At 43.2% G+C, this 24747-nt stretch overlaps 2 protein-coding genes across 3 annotated transcripts in view; one reads left to right on the forward strand and one right to left on the reverse strand.

The window, feature by feature from the left end:
• The window catches only part of LOC139422775 (disabled homolog 2-like), a 28559-nt gene extending 15921 nt beyond the window's left edge, over window positions 1–12638 (reverse strand). The window contains exon 1 of one of the 2 annotated variants that reach the window (XM_071174110.1): window positions 12430–12638. The gene's annotated coding sequence lies outside the window, so the exon portion shown is untranslated. The remainder of the gene's footprint in view (window positions 1–12429) is intronic. The other variant, XM_071174113.1, reaches the window with a different exon arrangement.
• LOC139422778 (complement component 9) lies at window positions 12401–23995 on the forward strand. Its single transcript, XM_071174115.1, has 12 exons — window positions 12401–12538; window positions 12663–12771; window positions 12932–13085; window positions 16713–16854; window positions 18699–18837; window positions 19217–19450; window positions 19658–19797; window positions 19981–20081; window positions 21731–21862; window positions 22365–22540; window positions 23210–23432; window positions 23550–23995. Exons 1-12 carry the CDS (start codon window positions 12453–12455, stop codon window positions 23720–23722), a joined length of 1809 nt encoding a protein of 602 aa, XP_071030216.1. The 5' UTR covers window positions 12401–12452; the 3' UTR covers window positions 23723–23995.
• The last annotated feature ends 752 nt before the right edge of the window (window positions 23996–24747 follow it).

Genomic DNA, 24747 nt, shown 5'->3' on the forward strand with positions numbered 1-24747 from the left:
TGTCCCTAATGTGATTTCAACACCCGTCCTCCACGTTCTCATTATACGCCCATCCGTCCTCCACGTTCTCATTATACGCCCACCCATCCTCCACATCCTCGTTATACGCCCACCCAACCTCCACGTTCTCATTATACGCCCCACCCGTCCTCCACGTTCTCATTATACGCCCACCCGTCCTCCACATCCTCGTTATACGCCCACCCGTCCTCCACATCCTCGTTATACGCCCACCCGTTCTCCACATCCTCGTTATATGCACACCCATCCTCCACATCCTCGTTAAACGCCCACCCGTCCTCCACATCCTAGTTATACGCCCACCCGTCCTCCACATCCTCGTTATACGCCCACCCGTCCTCCACGTTCTCGTTATACGCCCCCCGTCCTCCATGTTCTCGTTATACGCCCACCCAACCTCCATGTTCTCATTATACGCCCACCCGTCCTCCACGTTCTCATTATACGCCCCACCTGTCCTCCACGTTCTCATTATACGCCCACCCGTCCTCCACGTTCTCATTATACGCCCACCCGTCCTCCACGTTCTCATTATACGCCCACCCGTCCTCCACGTTCTCATTATACGCCCACCCGTCCTCCACATCCTCGTTATACACCCACCCATCCTCCACATCCTCGTTATACACCCACCCGTCCTCCACGTTCTCATTATACGCCCACCCATCCTCCATGTTCTCATTATACGCCCACCCATCCTCCACGTTCTCATTATACGCCCACCCGTCCTCCACGTTCTCATTATACGCCCACCCATCCTCCACGTTCTCATTATACGCCCACCCGTCCTCCACATCCTAGTTATACGCCCACCCGTCCTCCACATCCTCGTTATACGCCCACCCGTCCTCCACGTTCTCGTTATACGCCCCCCGTCCTCCATGTTCTCGTTATACGCCCACCCAACCTCCATGTTCTCATTATACGCCCACCCGTCCTCCACGTTCTCATTATACGCCCACCCGTCCTCCACGTTCTCATTATACACCCACCCAACCTCCACGTTCTCGTTATACACCCACCCATCCTCCACGTTCTCGTTATACGCCCACCCAACCTCCATGTTCTCATTATACGCCCACCTGTCCTCCACGTTCTCATTATACGCCTTCACAAGGTTTTCACACACTGTTGCTGGTATTTTGGCCCATTCCTCCATGCAGATCTCCTCTAGAGCAGTGATGTTTTGTGGCTGTTGCTGGGCAACACAGACTTTCAACTCCCTCCAAAGATTTTCTATGGGGTTGAGATCTGGAGACTGGCTAGGCCACTCCAGGACCTTGAAATGCTTCTTACGAAGCCACTCCTTCATTGCCCAGGCGGTGTGTTTGGGATCATTGTCATGCTGAAAGACCCAGCCACGTTTCATCTTCAATGCCCTTGCTGATGGCAGGAGGTTTTCACTCAAAATCTCATGATACATGGCCCCATTCATTCTTTCCTTTACACGGATCAGTTGTCCTGGTCCCTTTGCAGAACAACAGCCCCAAAGCATGATGTTTCCACCCCCATGCTTCACAGTAGGTATGGTGTTCTTTGAATGCAATTCAGCATTCTTTGTCCTCCAAACACGACGAGTTGAGTTTTTACCAAAAAGTGATATTTTGGTTTCATCTGACCATATGACATTCTCCCAAGCTTCTTCTGGATCATCCAAATGCTCTCTAGCAAACTTCAGACGGGCCTGGACATGTACTGGCTTAAGCAGGGGGACACGTCTGGCACTGCAGGATTTGATACCCTGGCGGCGTAGTGTGTTACTGATGGTAGGCTTTGTTACTTTGGTCCCAGCTCTCTGCAGGTCATTCACAAGTCCCAGTGTGGTTCTGGGATTTTTGCTCACCGTTCTTGTGATCATTTTGACCCCACGGGGTGAGATCTTGCGTGGAGCCCCAGATCGAGGGAGATTATCAGTGGTCTTGTATGTCTTCCATTTCCTAATAATTGCTCCCACAGTTGATTTCTTCAAACCAAGCTGCTTACCTATTGCAGATTCAGTCTTCCCAGCCTGGTGCAGGTCTACAATTGTGTTTCTGGTGTCCTTTAACAGCTATTTGGTCTTGACCATAGTGGAGTTTGGAATGTGACTGTTTGAGGTTGTGGACAGGTGTCTTTTATACTGATAACAAGTTCAAACAGGTGCCATTAATACAGGTAACGAGTGGAGGACAGAGGAGCCTCTTAAAGAAGAAGTTACAGGTCTGTGAGAGCCAGAAATCTTGCTTGTTTGTAGGTGACCAAATACTTATTTTCCACCATAATTTGCAAATAAATTCATTAAAAATCCTACAATGTGATTTTCTGGATTTTTTTCTTCTCATTTTGTCTGTCATAGTTGAAGTGTACCTATGATGAAAATTACAGGCCTCTCCCATCTTTTTAAGTGGGAGAACTTGCACAATTGGTGGCTGACTAAATACTTTTTTGCCCCACTGTAGCAGTGAAAGTTAACATTATGTTTCCGAATGACATCACCAAGAGGTAAAATATAGTGAAAACAATAGTGGTGCTAAAACGGAACCTTGAGGAAGACCAAAATATACATTTGATTTGTCAGAGGACAAACCATCCCCAAAGACAAACTGATATCTTTCTGACAGATAAAATCTAAACCAGGCCAGAACTTCTCTGTGTAGACCATTTGGGTTTCCAATCTCTCCAAAAGAATGTGGTGAATGATGGTATCAAAAGCAGCACTAAGGTCTAGGAGCACGAGGACAGTTGCAGAGCCTCGGTCTGACGCCATTAAAAGGTAATTTACCACCTTCACAAGTGCAGTCTCAGTGCTATGATGGGGTCTAAAACCAGACTGAAGCGTTTCGTATCCATTGTTTGTCTTTAGGAAGGCAGTGAGTTGCTGCGCAACAGCTTTTCCAACATTTTTTGGGAGGAATGGGAGGTTTGATATAGGCCGATAGTTTTTTATATTTTCTGGGTCAAGGTTTGGCTTTTTCAAGAGAGGCTTTATTACTGCCACTTTTAGTGAGTTTGGTACACATCCGGTGGATAGAGAGCCGTTTATTATGTTCAACATAGGAAGGCCAAGTACAAGAAGCAGCTCTTTCAATAGTTTAGTTGGAATAGGGTCCAGTATGCAGCTTGAAGGTTTAGAGGCCATGATTATTTTCATCATTGTGTCAAGAGATATAGTACTAAAACACTTTAGTGTCTCTCTTGATCCTAGGTCCTGGCAGAGTTGTGCAGACTCAGGACAAGAGGAGTCTGTAATTAGCTTTCTAATGATCATGATCTTTTCCTCAATGAAGTTCATGAATTTATCACTGCTGAAGTGAAAGCCATCCTCTCTTGGGGAATTCTGCTATTTAGTTAGCTTTGCGACAGTATCAAAAATACATTTTTGGATTGTTCTTATTTTCCTCAATTAAGTTGGAAAAATAGGATGATCGAGCAGCAGTGAGGGGTCTTCGATACTGCACGGTACTGTCTTTCCAAGCTAGTCGGAAGACTTCTAGTTTGGTGTGGTGCCATTTCCATTCCAATTTTCTGGAAGCTTGCTTAAGAGCTCGGGTATTTTCTGTATACCAGGGAGCTAGTTTCTTATGACAAATGTTTTTTGTTTTTAGGGGTGCAACTAGGGTATTGTGCAAGTGTCACGATCGTTTGTAGAAACGGACCAAGGCGCAGCGAATGTTGAGTTCCACATCATTTATTAATAGTGAAACTTAACAAAAACAATAAACAATAAATGAACAACGAACCGTGACTACAGAGGTGCTACATACACTTACTCAAAATACAATATCCCACAAACACAGGTGGGAACAAACACTACTTAAATATGATCCCCAATTAGAGACAACGATTACCAGCTGCCTCTAATTGGGAATCATGCAAATCACCAACATAGAAACATGAAAACTAGAACACCCACACAGAAATAATAAACTAGACTAACCCCCCAGGCACGCCCTGATTAACTGATTGGTTAACTGGTTAACTGATTTTTGTACTCTGATGTCCTTGGGTAGGCGGAGGGAGTCTGGAAGGGCATCTAGGAATCTTTGGGTTGTCTGAGAATTTATAGCATGATTTTTCATGATCCTTGGTTGGTGTCTGAGCAGATTATTTGTTGCGATCGCACACATAATAAAATGGTGGTCCGATAGTCCAGGATTATGAGGAAAAACATTAAGATCCACAACATTTATTCCACGGGACAAAACTAGGTCCAAAGTATGACTGTGGCAGTGAGTAGGGCCGGAGGCATGTTGGACAAAACCCACTGAGTCGATGACGGCTCCGAAAGCCTTTTGGAGTGGGTCTGTGGACTGTTCCATGTGAATATTAAAGTCACCAAAAATTTGAATATTATCTGCCATGACTACAGCATCCGATAGGAATTCAGGGAACTCAGTGAGGAACGCTGTATATGGCCCAGGAGGCCTGTAAACAGTAGATATAAAAGGTGATAGGCTGCATAGGCTGCATAGATTTTATGACTAGAAGCTCAAAAGACGAAAACATCGGGGGAGGTTTTGCAAATTGAAATTTGCTATCATAAATGTAAGCAACACCTCCGCCTTTACGGGTGTAACCAGGAGGTGAGGCCTCATTTAACACAGTAAATTCATCATGCTTTAGCCATTTTTCAGTCAGGCCAATCACATCAAGATAATGATCAGTGATTAGTTCATTGACTATAACTGCCTTGGAAGTGAGGGATCTAACATTTAATAGCCCTATTTTGAGATGTGAGGTATCACAATCTCTTTCAATAATGGCAGGAATGGAGGAGGTTTTTATCCTAGTTAGATTGCTAAGGCGAACACCGCCATGTTTAGTTTTGCCCAACCCAGGTCGAGGCACAGACACGGTCTCAATGGGGATAGCTGAGCTGAATACACTGACTGTGCTAGTGGCAGACTCCACTAAACTGGCAGGCTGGCTAACAGCCTGCTGCCTGGCCTGCACCCTATTTCATTGTGGAGCTAGAGGAGTTAGAGCCCTGTCTATGTTGGTAGATAAGATGAGAGCACCCCTCCAGCTAGAATGGAGTCCGTCACTCCTCAGCAGGCCAGGCTTGTTCCTGTTTGTGGGTGAGTCCCAGAAAGAGGGCCAATTATCTACAAATTCTATCTTTTGGGAGGGGCAGAAAACAGATTTCAACCAGCGACTGAGTTGTGAGACTCTGCTGTAGAGCTCATCACTCCCCCTAACTGGGAGGGGGCCAGAGAAAATTACTCGATGCCGACACATCTTTCTAGCTGATTTACACGCTGAAGCTATGTTGCGCTTGGTGACCTCTGACTTTTTAATCCCATCATCGTTGGTGCCGACGTGGATAACAATATCCCTATACTCTCTACACTCGCCAGTTTTAGCTTTAGCCAGCACCATCTTCAGATTAGCCTTAACGTCGGTAGCCCTGCCCGCTGGTAAACAATATATGATCGCTGGATGATTCGTTTTAAGTCTAATACTGCGGGTAATGGAGTCGCCATTGACTAGGGTTTTCAATATGTCAGAGCTAATGGTGGGAGACTTCGGCGTCTCAGACCGCGTAACGGGAGGAGTAGAGACAAGAGAAGGCTCAGCCTCTGACCGACCCGTTGCTTAATGGGGAAAACTGGTTGAAAGTTTCTGTTGGCTGAATGAGCGACACCGGTCGAGCGTTCCTACATCATTTCCCTCCAGAAGCCATGAGAAAGTTGTCCGGCTGCGGAGACTGCGCGAGGGGATTTAAACTACTATCTGTACTTACTACACAGACGCTGTTTCATCCTTTCCTACACTGAAATTACACTTGCCTAACGATTGCTTCTGAAGTCTATACAGTATATGAAGTATATACTCTCTATACACACCACATAATAATATTCTGGATTCTGACACATTCTCACTCTAGTATAGCTACTCTGGGTTGTTTATTGGATTCATTCTGTCATTTCTTGATTTGATCTTTGATTTGATTATGTGTGTATTTGTATTGTTTTTGAGAGACGTTCTCCTGCCCTGCAGGAGCTGGTAACACAAGCATTTCACTGCACCTGCTATTACATCTGCAAATCTGTGTACGCGACCAATACACTTTAATTTGATGATGTGTATTTTGTTGTCATGTTCTAATCTTGTGTATGCATACCGTGCTTCTACACCTGCATTGCTTGCTGTTTGGGGTTTTAGGCTGGGTTTCTGTACAGCACTTTGAGATATCAGCTGATGTACGAAGGGCTATATAAATACATTTGATTTGATTTGATATTCTGTTTTCAACACGACAAGAACGGAAATGTGTTTTACAACTTTTTTGTGTCATCTTCAATCATTTTTAAATGCATTGTGTCCACGTGGTTGTATTGTGCTTTTAAATGGTCAAATAAATCAACAACAACAAAAAGTACTCTAGTCAAAAGTAGTTCACTATAAAGGGAATAGGGTGCCATTTGAGAAATGGCCAGTCAGGGCTAGTGGAGTGTATCAGCACGATTCTGTTATGTCAACCCACCACATATGATACAGGTTAGGGTGGAATTACCGTGGGCGTGTAGAACTATTTTCCATTCAGCAATAGATATAGAATCTTTACGAAACAGATGTAGACGCATGTGTACGAGACACATAGTATCCTATAGACATATTCAATGTAGACACAGAACAATGCCCTCTATCAAATCTGTCAATGGTGACAAGTTCATTCTTCTTTCAATGACTCTGGTGTCTGGGGAAAAAAAATGTGTTTCATATTTCTGTTGAATATAAATCACTTCCATTCCATTTAGTTGTGAAGCACACCCAATAACAAGAACACTATTGGGACACTTCTGACCACAGATACATGTCCCAACTTCCCTGTCTAGTATCCACCCACTGGGCAAAAACTGTTGAATCAACCTTGTTTCCACATCATTTCAAACCCCAAAATCTATGTGACGATGTTGAATCAACGTGGAAAACTAATTGGATTTGCAAAGTCAGTGTAGGAGCATTTAGTATTTTTTCACCCAATTTTAAACATAAATCCAATGGCATGGCGATATTCTTTGTTGATTTCATGCTGAATTCACATTAGTTGACAACTCAAACAAATGTAAATCAAAACTAGACGTTGAACTGACGTCTGTGGTGACAGAGATAACAACAACACACAAAGTTGAATAAACATTCCACAGTCTATATTTGGGGAATGTGATTTAGTGAACAGACATCAAGACTGCATCTCAAATGGCTCCTTAAATAGTGTACTACTTTTGACCAGGGCTCTGTAGTAGTGCACTATGAAGGCAATGTGTTGCCAAACCTGCCACGAATAGGATCCAAACAGGAGATACCAATTCATATTGATGTATTAGCCATGATTCGAATGATTCTGCTGAATGATTCTGCTAAATGATTCAACTAAATTATTCTGATAAATTATTCTGCTGATGAAATTCTGCTGAATGTGATGAGTAAGAGTTCTATGTAATTATTTAAAACCAATTGTACCTGGGAACTAGCCAATAGCCATGTCCACAGCAGTGCAGCTGACTCAAGTATACCACAGGAAGGCTCCAGTCCCTGCAGGAACAATGTGAGGAGTGACTTCTGGCATCACCTCTGGCCACCTGACCACAGTGTCAGCCTGGACCCAAAGTAGCCAATCAGATCACAGCCTGAACTCAAAGGAGCCAATCAGATCACAGCCTGGACCCAAAGAAGACAATTAACTCCATAATTGAGGGAGTCTTCTTCCTTTGACTGTTTTTCTTATTTTAGTCTTCTGACTGTGCCAGAGGAGAAGTTGATATGCTTCTCATCCTGGTCTCCCTGAATGTCTACTTTGAATCCTGGACTGGTTTATTATCTGACTGGGTCCCATGGCCCTTTGGCTGCCACCCCATATGGAAGACAGAGTATAAAGCATTTTTTCTCTCTCAGAAATGGTGATGTTGAACCATTGCTGGCTTTGAACTATGATTAATCTTTTCACTTTCTTACTTCTTTTGAGTAGAGATGTTTCTACATATCCTATAATGTTATACATCATTGCTCAAACTCTGTTCCTGCTGATGACACTGACCCAACCCCCCCTCTAAATCAGGAAGTCTTTCTAGTGAGGAGAAACCTTGACCAAGCAGCACCTTGCCTCCCCTCTGGCTTCCTGAGAAGGCTGGGAGGAAACAGGCTGCAGCGGCAGAGCCCGGTGAAAAATGGTGACTTCAGCACATATTTGTGCCTCTCAGGCAGGACCTAAGAGAGAGACACACACATGCATGCACGGCGTGTACACACACACCCTGGCCAGATGGCCTCTGTTCTACCTCTCTCTCTCTGCCTGACATTTATCACGGCTCAGGGAAGAGGGCAGGAGCGGAGGAGGGGAGGAAAGGTAGAGGGGAGGAGAGGAGGAGGGGCAGAGAGGAGGAGTCAGGAGCGGGCAGCCTCCAAATTGACTGGAGGGGCGGTAGGGGTTAAAAGGAGGGTTGCTTTGGTTAAAGAATTGCTTACAGCTTACTGCTAACTCTTCATCAATTGCTAGCAGCTTGGGCTGGGAGTTTTATTTCATGACATAAGGTCAGTACATAAACCAAATAATTACACTTTTACGCACATAACAATACTCACAATAAATATGTGACCAACATTTCTTCAACATGAAATAATCCACCATTAAATAAAACATAAATCAATATTGATCAAACCAGGCTTAAACAAACCCCTTCAGTGTAAAAGAGCTTCCATCCAATAGCATACCGTGCTGAAAATGAGCCTTTCTCTCTCTTGCCCTAACATCTCTTGTTCTCTCTTCTCTCTTCTCTTCTCTCTCAGCACAGAAAACTCCTGCTTCCTGAACGATCAGATCACATGACGGCTAGATCACTCTGTAGAACATTCTGAAATGTTCTCAGAAGCAAACTTTTTTTGTGTTAGGTTATGTGTTAATGTACTGTACTTTAGTCATGTTGCTCACTAGGCCTACTGTGGTTTTTCCATAAATGCCTACAGGAGGGCAGCAAATGTAAACAGACATTGCAGTGATTGCAAATGTTTTTAAATATGACACAAAAAGATGAGGAAAAAGAACCAGAGTGGAACATTTGTAATGTTGTTGCAGGTTGTTTTAAAAGCCGCTGTAATGCATGAGTTTACAGTTTCAGACAGACAGAGGCAAAATGATCTCCACAGACTTCAGATCAGTCTAGGGTTGCCACCTTGTGGACATTTGTTAAACGACACACATTAGAGACACAGATGGCCCTCCCTGTTTGTGGAGGGACATTTTTTAATTTATTTTTCACCAGGTAGGCTAGTTGAGAACAAGTACTCATTTACAACTACGACCTGGCCAAAATAAAGCACAGCAGTTCGACACATACAACAACACAGAGTTACACATGGAATAAGCCAACATACAGTCAATAATACAGTGGGGAAAAAAAGTCTATATACAGTGAGTGCAAATGAGGTAAGATAAGGGAGGTAAGGCAATAAATAGGCCATGGTGGCGAAGTAATTGCAATATAGCAATGTGCAGAAGATTAATGTGCAAGTAGAGATGCTGGGGTGCAAAGGAGCAAGATAAATAAATACAGAATGGGGATGAGGTAGTTGGATGGGCTGTTTACAGATGGGCTATGTACAGGTGCAGTTATCTGTGAGCTGTTCTGACAGCTGGTGCTTGAAGCTAGTGAGGGAGATATGAGTCTCCAGCTTCAGTGATTTTTGCAGTTCGTTCCAGTCATTGGCAGCAGAGAACTGGAAAGAAAGGAGGAATTGGCTTTGGGGGTCACCAGTGAGATATACCTGCTGGAGCGCGTGCTACAGGTGGGTGCTGCTATGGTGACCAGTGAGCTGAGATAAAGCAGGGCTTTACCTAACAGAGACTTGTAGATGCCCTGGAGCCAGTGGGTTTGGCGGCGAGTATGAAGCGAGGGCCAGCCAACAAGAGCGTACAGGTCGTAGTGGTGGGTAGTATATAGGGCTTTGGTGACAAAACGGATGGCACTGTGATAGACTGCATCCAATTTGTTGAGTAGAGTGTTGGAGGCTATTTTATAAATGATTTAGGGCCAGGTTTCAAGACACAGACTAAGCCTAGTCCAGCCTGGACTAAAAACAGTTTAATGGGAATGCTTTCCCAGAATGGAAAACTGGCCCAAAAATGTTGTTGGACTTTTATCTTGTCAATAATACCATTGCGTCACAAGTTTCTACAAACAAAGCAACTATTTGCTCTTCTATTTCCACAAACTCCAGTGGTCAGGGCGACAGAGGACATTTTCCAGTAACACTCTTGCATCAATACCTTTGCAGATGTTAGACGTAGATAATTGTAATAATTTGTTCATGGTAGATACAGTAGGCCTACAATAGTTATGTTTGGTGCCAATAAATGTAAATTAAACAGGATATAGTACTATGAGAACCAGAGCTCTGCCTAACCTGAGTACAGGTGGTCCCTGATGTAAACTGGATCTCTTTCATCCATTAGAAAAGCCTATAAGACTGTCCTGCTTTAGCCACTCCATGTTGTCCTACTTTAGCTAACTATGCTGTCCTACTTTAGCTACTCCATGTTGTCCTACTTTAGCTAGCTATGCTGTCCTACTTTAGCTACTCCATGTTGTCCTACTTTAGCTACTACATGTTGTCCTACTTTAGCTAACTATGCTGTCCTACTTTAGCTACTCCATGTTGTCCTACTTTAGCTAGCTATGCTGTCCTACTTTAGCTACTCCATGTTGTTCTACTTTAGCTAGCTATGCTGTGCTACTTTAGCTACTCCATGTTGTCCTACTTTAGCTAGCTATGCTGTTCTACTTTAGCTACTCCATGTTGTCCTACTTTAGCTAGCTATGCTGTGCTACTTTAGCTACTCCATGTTGTCCTACTTTAGCTAGCTATGCTGTCCTACTTTAGCTACTCCATGTTGTCCTACTTTAGCTAGCTATGCTGTCCTACTTTAGCTACTCCATGATGTCCTACTTTAGCTACTACATGTTGTCCTACTTTAGCTAACTATGCTGTCCTACTTTAGCTACTCCATGTTGTTCTACTTTAGCTAGCTATGCTGTCCTACTTTAGCTACTCCATGTTGTTCTACTTTAGCTAGCTATGCTGTCCTACTTTAGCTACTCCATGTTGTCCTACTTTAGCTAGCTATGCTGTGCTAATTTAGCTACTCCATGTTGTCCTACTTTAGCTAGCTATGCTGGGCTACTTTAGCTACTCCATGTTGTCCTACTTTAGCTAGCTATGCTGTCCTACTTTAGCTACTCCATGTTGTTCTACTTTAGCTAGCTATGCTGTGCTACTTTAGCTACTCCATGATGTCCTACTTTAGCTACTACATGTTGTCCTACTTTAGCTAACTATGCTGTCCTACTTTAGCTACTCCATGTTGTTCTACGTTAGCTAGCTATGCTGTCCTACTTTAGCTACTCCATGTTGTTCTACTTTAGCTAGCTATGCTGTGCTACTTTAGCTACTCCATGTTGTCCTACTTTAGCTAGCTATACTGTCCTACTTTAGCTACTCCATGTTGTCCTACTTTAGCTAGCTATGCTGTGCTACTTTAGCTACTCCATGTTGTCCTACTTTAGCTAGCTATGCTGTCCTACTTTAGCTACTCCATGTTGTCCTACTTTAGCTAGCTATGCTGTGCTACTTTAGCTACTCCATGTTGTCCTACTTTAGCTAGCTATGCTGTCCTACTTTAGCTACTCCATGTTGTCCTACTTTAGCTAGCTATGCTGTGCTACTTTAGCTAGCGATGGTTGGTAAAGCGGGACAACAATTTTTTTTAACATAATACCAGTACATAGTATGCACATTTACACCACAGTTTGGCACAGTGCATTATTTATGAAAGTTTTATAACCTTAACATCAAAACAGAAAAAAAGCTGTCACTAATCTCTTCACAGAGGTGAGAGAGGTGTTCTTCACAGAGGTGAGCTTCCTGTTTGAAGCTTGCTTTTCCCTCCTCTATAAAGGTCACACCAATGAAGTGATGTGATTTTGATCATGTGGTTTCTCTACAAGGATTTAGAAACAATAGTTTAGATTTTCACTTGTCAGACCAATAAATAAACTGTCCCAAATTGAAAATATGGTTTGGCTCAGAGTACACAAAATGGTGTGTAATGCCTCCTATGAATATGATATTAACATTTGTCATTTTTGTGTGATCAGGAAACGTCTTGAGGATTTCAGAAATGTATCATATGTTGGGATAATATGTTGGATAGAAAAATGCAAAATACACTGTATTTTGAAAATCTGTCCATTTATTCTAATACACAATAATTGTAATAAATTGTGAAATAGGGGATAGTCCACTAACTCTACCATGAGTCCACTGATAACACTCTGGGTTGCGTTTTTCCATAAATCAAGATCCAAACTATCGATTTGTTCTGCAATCATTAACAGAAAGGCCTTAAATATAAAGCAAAGACATACCAACCTTCTGTTTATCATTCTGCCGTTATGAGGACTGAGGTAGCTGCTGCTCTTCTCCTGGGGTTCTGTGCTGTGGCTGTGTCTGTGTCCGTGTCTGGTGATGAAAACAGAACGTACGTATGCTCTATTTGACACAAAATACTCTCATTACTCTTGTTTATTCTCTCATTACACAAAATACAATAAGACACTTGTTCTAGTAATCTGAGCTCTGAACCTTATGTGTGTAACCCATAGAGGCAAACGGGACACTCGGGAGGTCAAGGTGGCTCCCCCTGACCCAGTGGACTGTGTCTGGAGCCGCTGGTCTGAGTGGACCCCCTGTAACAGCTGCACCAAGATACGGGTGGGTCTCAGATTAATAAAATATACAGATCAGGGCCTAGCAATTTGGCCTCCCAGTCTCTCATTTTTCTCAAATGTCAGACTCAAATGATTCGTGGCTTAAAAAGCATGAGTGAAAGTTTGTATGCTCCTTAACTGTTTGAACTCTGTCATGTTGGCAGCACCGTTCTCGGAGTGTGGAGGTGTTCGGACAATTTGGTGGGAAGCCCTGTCAAGGACAGCCAATAGGAGAGCAGCAGGCGTGCACCAGTGATGCTGTGTGTGAACAGGCCCTGCCCTCTGAGTGCTCCAGCACTGAGTTCACTTGTGAATCAGGTACTGTACCTCCCAATTAGGTCATAGCCATGAGTATGTCTGTGTATGGTGTTACAACCTGGCCCAAGATTGTAACAAACAATGGGAAACCACACACTGAGTAAAGGAATAACAAAATTAATTTATTCCATAAATAAACACTCACAACAATAATCAGATGAAGGTCAGTAAATTAGATGTCAACATGGAGAGAGGAATCTCTTGCTGAATGGGGAAACAGTGGCTTTATGCCAGAGCTGAGCTTTGACAAGCGTGCTCCATCAGCACTGACAACCCTCCCAGCTCCACCCACCTCACCTACTCCGCCCACCAATCTCTTGCAGGAGCAGTACTGAGAAGAGCTTTAACATCCGCAAAGGACCATTGACATAATGGAGACCAGACAAAGTTGGCCTTTGCCTTAAGCAAGTCAGTAAGGGGTGCGGCCTCAGTCTAAATATTCTTACAAAACTGTGGTTGTAGCCGACCATCCCAAAAAAACACTGGAGATCTTTTTTAGTGGTTGGACGTGAGTATAATGATCAATGGCCAAAACTTTAGCACGTACCGGCCGTACTTCCCCCTGACCGACAACTTCACCAAGGTATGTCACAGTTGCCCTGGCAAACTCACACTTTGCCAAGTTAATGGTAAGTCGAGCTTCTGCCAGGCGACCAAACAGTGCTGCTACACGGCACAAGTGTTGTTCCCATGTATCACTGTACACAACTACATCATCAAGGTACACAGCACATCCCTCCAAACCAGAAACAACCCTGTTCATAAGGCGTTGAAAAGTGGCTGGTGCATTTCGCGGAGTAGTAGAGGTTGGCAGAGCTGGGAGGGTCGTCAGTGCTGATGGGGCACAGTTGTGAAAGCTCAGCTAAAGCCACTTTTTCCCCATTCAGCAAGAGATTCCTCACCATGCATACCTTTGGTTGTTTTGTTGTGGCTTTGGCAGTTGACACCTAATTTACTGACCTTCCTGCCTCATCTGATTATTGTTGAGAGTGTTTACTTTATGGAATAAATTCATTTTGTTATTCCTTTACTCAGTGTGTGGTTTCCCATTATTTGTTACAATCTTCAGCCAGGTTGTAACAAGTGGGGGCTCATCCGGGACACTCTCTTGGTTACCTATCAGAGATACGTAACCCTCAGTAATGAACGGTTAATAGATGGATGCACTGTCAACCATACCCAATGGTTCTTTTAACTGGTCCTGAGGTGGAACATTTGAATCCCTTAACTTAGAAGCAGGTGTCGCTAATTCCATAGGCTTTACGGGCACATTAACCCCAGAAGGCCTAGCTTTAACGCTAAGGACAGGGCATTCATTTTTCCAATGACCTTTACCACGGCAGTAATTGCAGATTTTGCCATGATCTGACTTCACATGGGAACCACAGTCAACCCTTGAGACAAGGTCAGGCCCAGTAGGAAATTATTTAGTCCCAAAACTATCCCTACAACCATCACTGCTAAAACGGGGTTCCCCAAAGTGACCTTTATGCCTCAACACATATTCATCAGCCAACATGGCAGCCCCGGAGGCGGTCTGCACCTTATGCTCATTTATGTATGTGGCAAGGCGGTCAGAGACAATCTTTGAACTGCTCCAGCACAACTGCTCGTAGGTTGTAACATCTAACGAAGTGCACCATCCATTAAACTGGGTGTGCAAATCCCGTGCGAACTCAACAAAAGTCTGTTTGTTAGCTATTTTCCAGGTTTTAAACCACTGGCGATACCCTTCTGGAACTATCTCATAGGCATGCAACACAGCAGCTTTAACTTTGCCCTAGTTTTGGCTGTCAGCAACGTTAAGAGCCGAGTAGGCCTCTTGTGCTTTCCAGTTAGCACACATTGAAACATCAATGTATGGTCGGTGTCAGGCCAATTCGTGGAATCTGCTACCCTTTTCACTGAATTTCATCCGGAGCCTCAATTTTCCAGCTACATTGAAGGAAAGCTGAGCACGAACTCCAGAGAAATCACCGTAACTGTCATTAAGAGACATGTCAGAGAGCTTACCATCTCTGACCATGTAACGGTTTTCTTCCTGGGAAGGAGAGGAGGACCAAAATGCAGCGTGGTTATTTATAAACATATTTAATGAAAGATGAAAACGTGAACACTATACAAAATAAGAAACCGTGGAAAAACCAAAACAGTCCTAACTGGTGCAATACACAGAGACAGGAACAATCACCCACAAGATACCTAAAGAATATGGCTGCCTAAATATGGTTCCCAATCAGAGACAACGATAAACACCTGTCTCTGATTGAGAACCACTCCAGGCAACCATAGACTTACCTAGAACACTCAACCCCATAGACTACAAAAACCCTAGATAAGACAAAACACATAAATCACCCATGTCACACCCTGGCCTAACCAAAATAATAAAGAAAACACAGAATACTAAGGCCAGGGCGTGACAGACCAAGTCTAAACTGACTTGTTGCAGCGTCAGTTTGGCACGCTCCGTTTCCGGTTTAAACCTTTCTACCTCCAACTCCTTTTCCAACGCTTGTTGCTGTTTTAGTCCATCATGCTCTAGTTGTAGCAACAACAGTTATTTTTGCTGTTCAAAAGATAAGATTGGATTATGGCCGTTTGAGTGGACCGAAATGTAGCCAAACCAGGAGAAAACAACTCCATTAGAATGCCGGATTCAATCAAGTTGGCCTTTAGTATGAACTTGGCCTTTAGTATGGACTTGGCCTTTAGTATGGACTTGGCCTTCTCTTTCAGACGTTTATCATCAATCGCCATGTTATATGTCGCAATTCATAACAATTGATCTTTAGTATAGCAATCCAGAAGCTCCTCCCTCAGGACTTGGAATAATTACTCAATGTTAGCCATAGTCAAACAGTCAACGAACAAAAAACCTGCTCTCGCCCCAATTGAGTATCCCAAACCAGACAAAACAGAATCAGTGTCAACCACACAGGATAGAAAAAAACAAAAAAACAAGTGGAGCTTCCCCAAGACCTATTACTAGCTCAACCTCATTCTTCATGCACTTTACCCCGCTGTCACAGAAAAGTTCCTAGCAAGCTGGTTACCCCACTGAGCCACGGATGTGCTCCTGAGACAACTGCCCCAGCCATGGTCACCACACAAAAAATAACAAAGAGCTAACACTGCCCAACGTGTGTCAACTGCCAAAGCTACATCAAAACAACCAAAGGTATGCATGGAGAGAGGAATCTCTTGCTGAATGGGGAAACAGTGGCCTTATGCCACAGCTGAGATTTCACAAGTGTGCCCTATCAGCACTGACGACCCTCCCAGCTCCGCCTACCTCTACTACTCCGCCCACCAATCTCCTGCAGGAAGTAAGCACAGCAAAACCCAGTAGACAGAGCAGGGAGGGGCTGTCACAATGGTGCCTCCATTTTTCAGATCGAATATGAAGCTGAATCTGTGTGCATCAAAGCTGGTGGCAATATTTCATTTAGGGCAGGGCGTTTACTCTGAGCAGCGATGGACTAAAGTTAAGTTAACAGTAGTACAATTTACACAGTTGCAGTAGTGCTATTGCAGTGAATTAATTGATACAACTGTCATCATACACTGATCATGCACGTTTCTGTCTGTCTGTGTTTGTCGCTCCCTCTCCCTCTCTTTGTGAAGGTCCATGTATTAAGTTGAGACTGTCGTGTAACGGAGACTATGACTGCGAGGACGGGTCAGACGAGGACTGTGAGCCCGCACGTAAGCCCTGTGGCACAAAGTTGTATGACACCAACGAACAGGGCAGGACTGCAGGATACGGGTCAGCACAGCAGCACTTACCTCTCAAACACCTGGACAGTAGCAGACCAAATAGGGTTCAAATAGTATTTATTTTTGTTTTAAATATTTTACATCAGATTAGTTTGTTATTCACATGCACAGGATCGCAGATTGATTCGCAGGTTACAGTGCAATTTTTATGCTGCAAGCTCCTACAGTTCAGGTCAATAAAATAGAAGTGAATGAGACAATCAGAATAATAATAATAATATACACATTTACAACTGTACAATGATAAATGTCCATTGGGGAGGTGTGCAGGGTAAGTGTCCGTAGAGGGGGGGAGCAGCAGGGGAGGGAAGTGAGAAGTGAATGAAACAATAATAAAAACGAATAATATATACATATTTCCAGCTGTAACAATGATAAATGTCCATTGGAGGGTGTGCAGGGTAAATGTTTGTTGTTGAGGTTGAAGAGTTGCTGCCTTGCCTGCTTCACTACGGTGTCCGTGTGGTTTGACCATTTCAGCTCATCAGAGATGTGTATGCCGAGGAACTTTACGTTTTGTATCGTCTCCACGATGGCACCGTTGATGCGGATGGGGCGTGCCCAACCTGGTTCCTCCTGAAGTCCACAATCAGCTCCTTTATTTTGCTGATGTTGAGGGAGAGGTTGTTTACCTGGCACCATGCCGTCAGAGTGCCTAACTCCTCTCTGTAGGCCGTCTCGTCATTGTTGGTAATCAGGCCTACTACTGTCGTGTCATCAGCGAACTTGATAACGGAGTTGGAACTGTGTGAAACCACAAAATCACGGGTATCCAGGGAATACAGAAGGGGACCTAGGATGCACCCTTCTGGGGCTTCTGTGATGAGGATCATTGTGGCAGAGGTAATGTTGCCACCTAGGGGCGACCCATCAGGAAGTCCATGACCCAGTTGCATAGAGAGGAGTTCAGCCCAAGGGTTGTGAGCTTTGTGATGAGTTTAGATGGCACTATGGTATTGAAGACAGAGCTGTAGTCAATGAACAGCAAACTCATGGCACGTCCTGACCATAGAAAGCCTTTATTTTCTATGGTAGAGTAGGTCAGTTTATATTTTCTATGTGGGGTTCTAGTTAGTTTTTTCTATGTTGGTGTTTTAGTATGATTCCCAATTTGAGGCAGCTGGCTATCGTTGTCGCTAATTGGGGATCATACTTAAGTAGCGTTTGGGATATTGTTAGTGTGTTAGTGCCTGTAGCATCTCTGTAGTCACAGTTCGTTGTTAGTTTGTTTATTTGTCTTTGCTTAGTTTCACTTTCTAATAAATAATGTGGATCTCAACATTCGCTGAGCCTTGGTCCGTTTCTACAAACGATCGTGACACCTCACATACTGTATGCATCCCTTTTGTACAGGTGGGTGAGGGCAGTGTGCAGCGCAATGGTGATTGCAGTGTGCAGCGCAATGGTGATTGCTTCGTTCGTAGATCTGTCAGGGCGGTAGGCGAATTGGAGAGGGTTGAGTGTGTCAGGGGAGGGAGGAGGTGATGTAGTCTTTGACTAGCCTTTTGAAGCATTTCATGATGATGGAAGTTAGTGCTACGGATCGGTAGTCGTTCAGTTACTTTCCCTTTCTTGAGCACGGGGATGATAGCTGCACTTGATTGAGTATGCCTGGTGCAATGGAATATTCCCAAAAATGCAAACCTCGACTCCAGGCACACTCATTCAAAGACACAAAGTAAAGAAAACAAATACTATTTGAACTCGGGTCTGCTCCTGAATGATCTCCAGCAGCCACTAAGGTCTGAATACAGAGCTCTCTGACATGTCCATAGAAATACTTATTATATTAGTGTTCTTTTAAGTTCTGTGTCTGTCTTTATGCTGTGACAGAATCAACATCTTGGGCATGGAGCCCCGTATAAACCCCTTCAACAACGACTACTTCAATGGGATGTGCAACAAGGTGAAGAACATCAATAACAACGAGTACAACAGGCTGCCTTGGAACGTGGGCTTGCTCAACTATGAGGTGAGTAAGGCCTAGCCTGGAATTTGCCTTCACTTCAGTATTGAAACAGAGATATTCAGCTCAGATTTCAGACTAAGATGAATCACTTCTCCGTCCATAAATGTAACTTTTCTTGCATTGTAATTTCAAATCATCTTTATGTAATTTCAAATCAGTTCTTAAATTGCACTGACCCAAACCATTCTGGCTTTATGATATTGTCTGTATATTTGCTCAAAGTTCCATCCCACATTGTGACAGACTATTAACATCTAGTAGCTGGCCAATGAGCATGTGAGATTTGCTTCTGGGTTCGAAGATGAGACAATACAGTATGTAACACTTCAGCAAATTCAAACCTTGGTGATTGACCTCTGACCCCTGCATGTGTCTTTCCCAGACTATAGCAGAGGAGACCGTTTCCAAAGAGATCTATGAGGACACATACACCCTCCTGAGGGAACTGATGACTGAGACCAAGTTGACTGTGAGCGCTGGGTTGAACTTAAAATTCACCCCCACAGAAAAGTCTATGGCCAAGTCCAATACGACTGTGTCAGGAGGGGTTGGGTTGGATGCTGAGTATGACAGGACACAGATGATCAAGGAAGTCTCGGAGTACACTACCATCAAGGTACAGTAGGCTTCATGTTATACTGTAGTGTACGCTCTCTGTACCCCCATGGATAAAATACTTTCAGTCCATTTGTATTTGTTTATTTCATCCATCTTGTAAATCACAGTGGCTTTATACTTGCCGGAAGTCTAAAATGTCTTGGCTGATTGAGTTTAAACTCCCTGATTTGAATTTATGAATTGATGTTGGTTCTTGTCCAATCAGAACAAGAGTTTCATGCGCGTGAACGGCCGTGTGCAGCTGAGCACCTATAGGATGCGTTCCCGGGACCTTCAGGTGGCTGGGGAGTTTTTAGAGCATGTCAAGTCTCTACCTCTGGAGTACGAGAAAGGACAGTACTTCAGGTTGGACTGTTATTATTACACTAGAAACACATAGTTTTTGTGACTGTATCTTGTGTAAATTGATATATAATGTATATAAATTGTTGTGTATTTGCCTACTCCTGCTTGGACAATTGTGGATGGATGAAGTGTTTTGAGTTAAGTTGAATGGAATTTAATGGAATTTAATTGAATGGAATGCAGCTTTCTGGAGGACTATGGGACTCACTACACCAGGAATGGGAAGTCTGGAGGAGAGTACCAGCTGGTCTACGTTCTCAACCAGGACACCATCAAGGACAAAAGTGGGGATCTTAAAATCGTATTGTTTTTCTACCAACACCACTCTTAAAGGTCCAATGCAGCTGTTTTTCTATCAAATCATTTCTGGGTAACAATTAAATACCTTATTGTAATAGATTTCAATTAAAATTGGCAAAAATAACTTTTTAGGAAAACTATTTCTCAACAATAATTTTATAGGACTGGCTGGGAGTGGTCTGAGTGGGGAGGGGAAACCGGAAAACTAGCTGTTATTGGCAGAGAGGTTTAGAACATTGTTATTGGTCAATTAACCTATTTACTGTATGGTGTTGTCACCATGGAAAGCCGGAATTCCCGCCAATGCAAACCTGCTGATTAGAAGTTCCTGTGTAGAGTGCATTTTTTACCAGCAACTATCAGGAAACTGGATGGTTATTTTCCGTGAAGAAAAATTGGTGGGACTTGCTTTAAACTCTTTACAAGTATTTTTGTGGTAGTGGAAGAAGTTTAAAATATTTGACTTAAGTAGTTATTATTATTGCTGTTTTGATTTCAGATTTGAATATATGAGAAGTAGACCAAGGTGTCATACCCTTTAAGTTTTTGTCTACGACATATTGTTGAGAAAAGTGGTCAAGGTAGCTGATTAGTGTTATTAGTAACAACGTTTACTCATTGTCTCATGCTTAGAATGCGCTCCCACATTGTTCTAATTTGAAAGTTCTGAAAAGTTCCATAGCAATTCATTCAACAGTGGGAACGTGGCTAAATTAGTTGCTGTGGTTATTAAAACATCTGTAGCACTTGATTGGTAGTAGATATTTCTGTTCGTATTTCCAGATATGTATCGCACAGAAGTAGACCAAGATGTCTACTTCAACTTTGGTCAAAATGTCAGTTGTTAGGAAAAAGTTGGCCATTTTTTTTTAATGCAGTTACTAAAACGGCTGTATTGTTAGATCCGTAGCGGATATTTTTGTTCAGTGGACTGATTGGAATAGCAGAGACGTGGATGAAGATTTCATACCCTCTAACTTCTTGTCTAACTTGTTCGGAAAGATCAAAATGTCCGTTTTTAAAGTTACAGAAAATGTTGTTGATGCTGTAATGGTACCAGATAATGATGTTATTATTTCAGATTTGAAGAGCAGAGAAGATGTATAAGTGTTTAGCCAAAGTAGCTGATTTGTGTCAAATGTTGCATTGTTGCATTTACAGTGAATGGAAGTTTGAAGTGATGATGTCACAATTAAAGTGAATGAAGATGGACAGAAAGTGTAAATAATATCAAACAGTTGTATACAAGCCCACTATTCCAGACCAGTCTGCACATTTTAAAGTTTGAATGGCGTTTCTAGCTTAAATGGTGTAAGAGGAGTTTTGTGCAGAAGAAGTATGACGAAGATTTAACGTCGGGACTTTTGCCATCTGATAAAAATTGAAAACACAATTTTGACTGCACTGGGCCTTTAAGAGGCTACCACTGATACATGAAACATCAATACTAGCTAGGGCTCTTATTCAAAACAGCCCAACATTGTATTGAGGATCAGAGAGAAAATATTTGGTTCTATATGAATGTTTTTTTATAATGATTTGGGAAAATGATTGAAATGTGACCATATAAAAACCTCTCCTGTTTGCAGTGATGTCCGTATGTGATGTTTTAGCAATGTTGTCTCTCCTATAGAGCTGACTGAGAGAAAGCTCCAGGACTGCATTAAAGTTGGAATCTCAGCAAACTTTGACACCAACATCGGGATTGGAGGAGATGCCCACATCAGACCCGGACACTGTAAAGACACTGTGAATAAAAACACAGGTCCGTCAACACAAATATACCGTTTATCTAACCCTTATTTTACCAGGTAAGTTGACTAAGAACACATTCTCATTTACAGCAAAGACCTGGGGAATAGTTACAGAGGAGGGGGGGGATGAATGAGCCAATTGGAAGCTGGGGATGATTAGGTTCCCTGATGGTATGAGGGCCAAATTGGGAATTTAGCCAGGACACCAGGGTTAACACCCCTACTCTTAAGATAAGTGCCAAGGGATCCTTAGTGACCACAGAGTCAAGACACCCGTTTAATGTCCCATCTGAAATACGGCACCCTACACAGGGCAATGTCCCCAATCAAGAGTGTCTCCTACTGGCCCTCCAACACCACTTCCAGCAGCATCTGGTCCCCCATCCAGGGACCATCCAGGGACCAACCCTGCTTAGCTTCAGAGGCAAGCCAGCAGTGGCATGCAGGGTGGTATGCTGCTGGCACACACAACACCCACCCTCTTTGATTCCTGAGGTGGCTCTGTATCCACAGCTGAGAAGGAGGGCAAGGCGCTGGTGGATAAGGTGATAACTGTAGTCAGGGGCGGAACCCTGGAGGCCGCTGTCGCCATGAGAACCCAGATAACGAAGGAGGGGCTAATGGACGTGAAGACCTATCAGAACTGGGCCCGGACAGTGGGCGATGCCCCTGCACTCCTCAGCAGTGAGGTGAGGTCACAATTCCAAATCCATCCCATACTGTCTCATTCCTATAAACACTGTGTAGATCTGAAAGAAGGTGTTACATTGTCCAAAAGGGATTGTTAAAGTTGTATTTTTGTAATAAAAAATATATACTGTATGTATATTAAAGCATACAATCTACCTGCAGTGAAGCCCCCCCCCCTCCCCCCCCAAAAAAACAACCTCACCTTCCGTTCCCCCCAAGCCACAGTCCCCCAACAGCCAACAAAATGAACAAAAGAGAAGAAAATGTAAACAAAGGAAAACACAAACACAAACAGAAAATAACAACTGAAAACTACAGAAAACAAAATACATCCAGGACAACAAACATCATAACAGCAAAGGCCAACTGAATACGTTTCAGTGCATGTTTGCACTATTTACATCTGTGTATGAGTGTGTGTCCGTGTGTGTGCACATGCATGGGTTTGAATGCGAGTGGATGTAACAGCGTTGCCCCTCGGTGTCATTCAAATGTATTTTTAAAAACGTTTTGTTACTTTTATCTTTGACCGTCATTCTATCCCATGCCCAATAACTCCACTTCCATCTGTCTCCAGTTCACATCACAACTCTGTTTCCTTGAGTTGTATTGAACTGAATGTTACAGTAAGTCAGTTTCCTGTCCTGTCTGTCTGTCTCCCCTCATAGCCAGAACCCATTCAGACCCTGATCCCACTGAGTATGCCTGATGCGAACACCAGGAGGCTTAACATGCAGAGAGCCACTCAGGAGTACGAGGCTGAGTACAGTGTGTGCAAGTGTAAGCCCTGTCACAACGGGGGCTCTCTGGCCCTGCTGGATGGGAAGTGCCTGTGTCTCTGTCTGCCCCAGTTTGAAGGTCTGGCCTGCCAGGATGCCAAGGCTGATAACAGTGAGTGGAGCCAGCCGTTGTATACACACGCATGCCCAAGCATGTATGCACGCACAAGCACACTGTCCTATGTATATAGTTAAAGCTGTCAAGCTAAAATATAGTTTTCTTCTCCAGATAAGAATACTAAAACCCCCGTGGAGAGTGTTCCTCAGGAGGGGAACTGGTCGTGTTGGGCAGCCTGGTCAGGCTGCAGTGGAGGAAAACGTATCAGGACCCGCAGCTGTAACACACAGGGCCTTTCTGATGCCACCTGCAGGGGAGACATAGTCACTGAAGACTACTGCTGAGCACACTCATACAGAACACTATGATGACACAGCATAACTAACGGAACCCCATACATGTAGACAAAGAGGAGTTAATGCATCTTATACACATGTTCGCTCACTCACTCACACTCATACACACACGCAAACACATCCACACGCACGCGCCAGACACACACACACACACACACACATATGTCATTTTTTAATATTAAAAACTGTATCAACGTATTCCTTGAAGTAGTTCTGTTTTACAAATCAACGTTGCCAATAAAGTTTGACCTTTTATTGAGAGTTCATGATGAAAGGTATCCATACAACATGAAAACATCCCATTACATATTTAAAATTCATCCTAATCTCAAGTGTTCACTAGACTGTGACCTGAAGTAGCTTCCTTTGACTGATCGTCTAACAAGAAACTATTCCGCCTTGTGGCCAACAGTGTTAATACAATTCATATGGTCCTTAGAAACCTTAGGTTTGTCTTCATGATCATCTTTGATAATCTCATCATCTCAGGAAGTTAAGGGAAATGGAGGCTTGGAATGCCTTTTAACCGAAACCTATTGCTGTTGTTTGGCAATCTTAATGTCATGATTCCTCCTTCAGGAAACCAAATATCTAGAACCATAATGTTCTCGTGTTAAAATATGCACAAAGTGTACCAAACATTAAGGACACCAGCTCTTCCATGATAGACTGACCAGGTGTATCCAGGTGAAAGCTATGATCCCTTATTGAGTTCACTTGTTAAATCTATTTCAATCAGTGTAGAAGAAGGGGGAGATTTTTGAAGGTTAAAGAAGGATTTGAGGCTTTTCTGATGGCAAAAGGGGGGTGCAACTCAATATTAGGAAACTGTTAATGTTTTGTCCACTCAGTGTATATACAGTACATTAATAAAGTATTCAGACCCCTTTTTCCACATGTTGTTATGTTACAGCCTTTTTCTAAAATGGATTAAATAAAACATTTTTCCTCATCAATCTAATCACAATACCTCATAATGACAAAGCGAAAATAGGTTTTTAGACATTTTTAAA

The sequence above is a fragment of the Oncorhynchus clarkii genome, chromosome 12 (assembly GCF_045791955.1).
Source record: "Oncorhynchus clarkii lewisi isolate Uvic-CL-2024 chromosome 12, UVic_Ocla_1.0, whole genome shotgun sequence".
NCBI classification, from domain to species: Eukaryota; Metazoa; Chordata; class Actinopteri; order Salmoniformes; family Salmonidae; genus Oncorhynchus; species Oncorhynchus clarkii.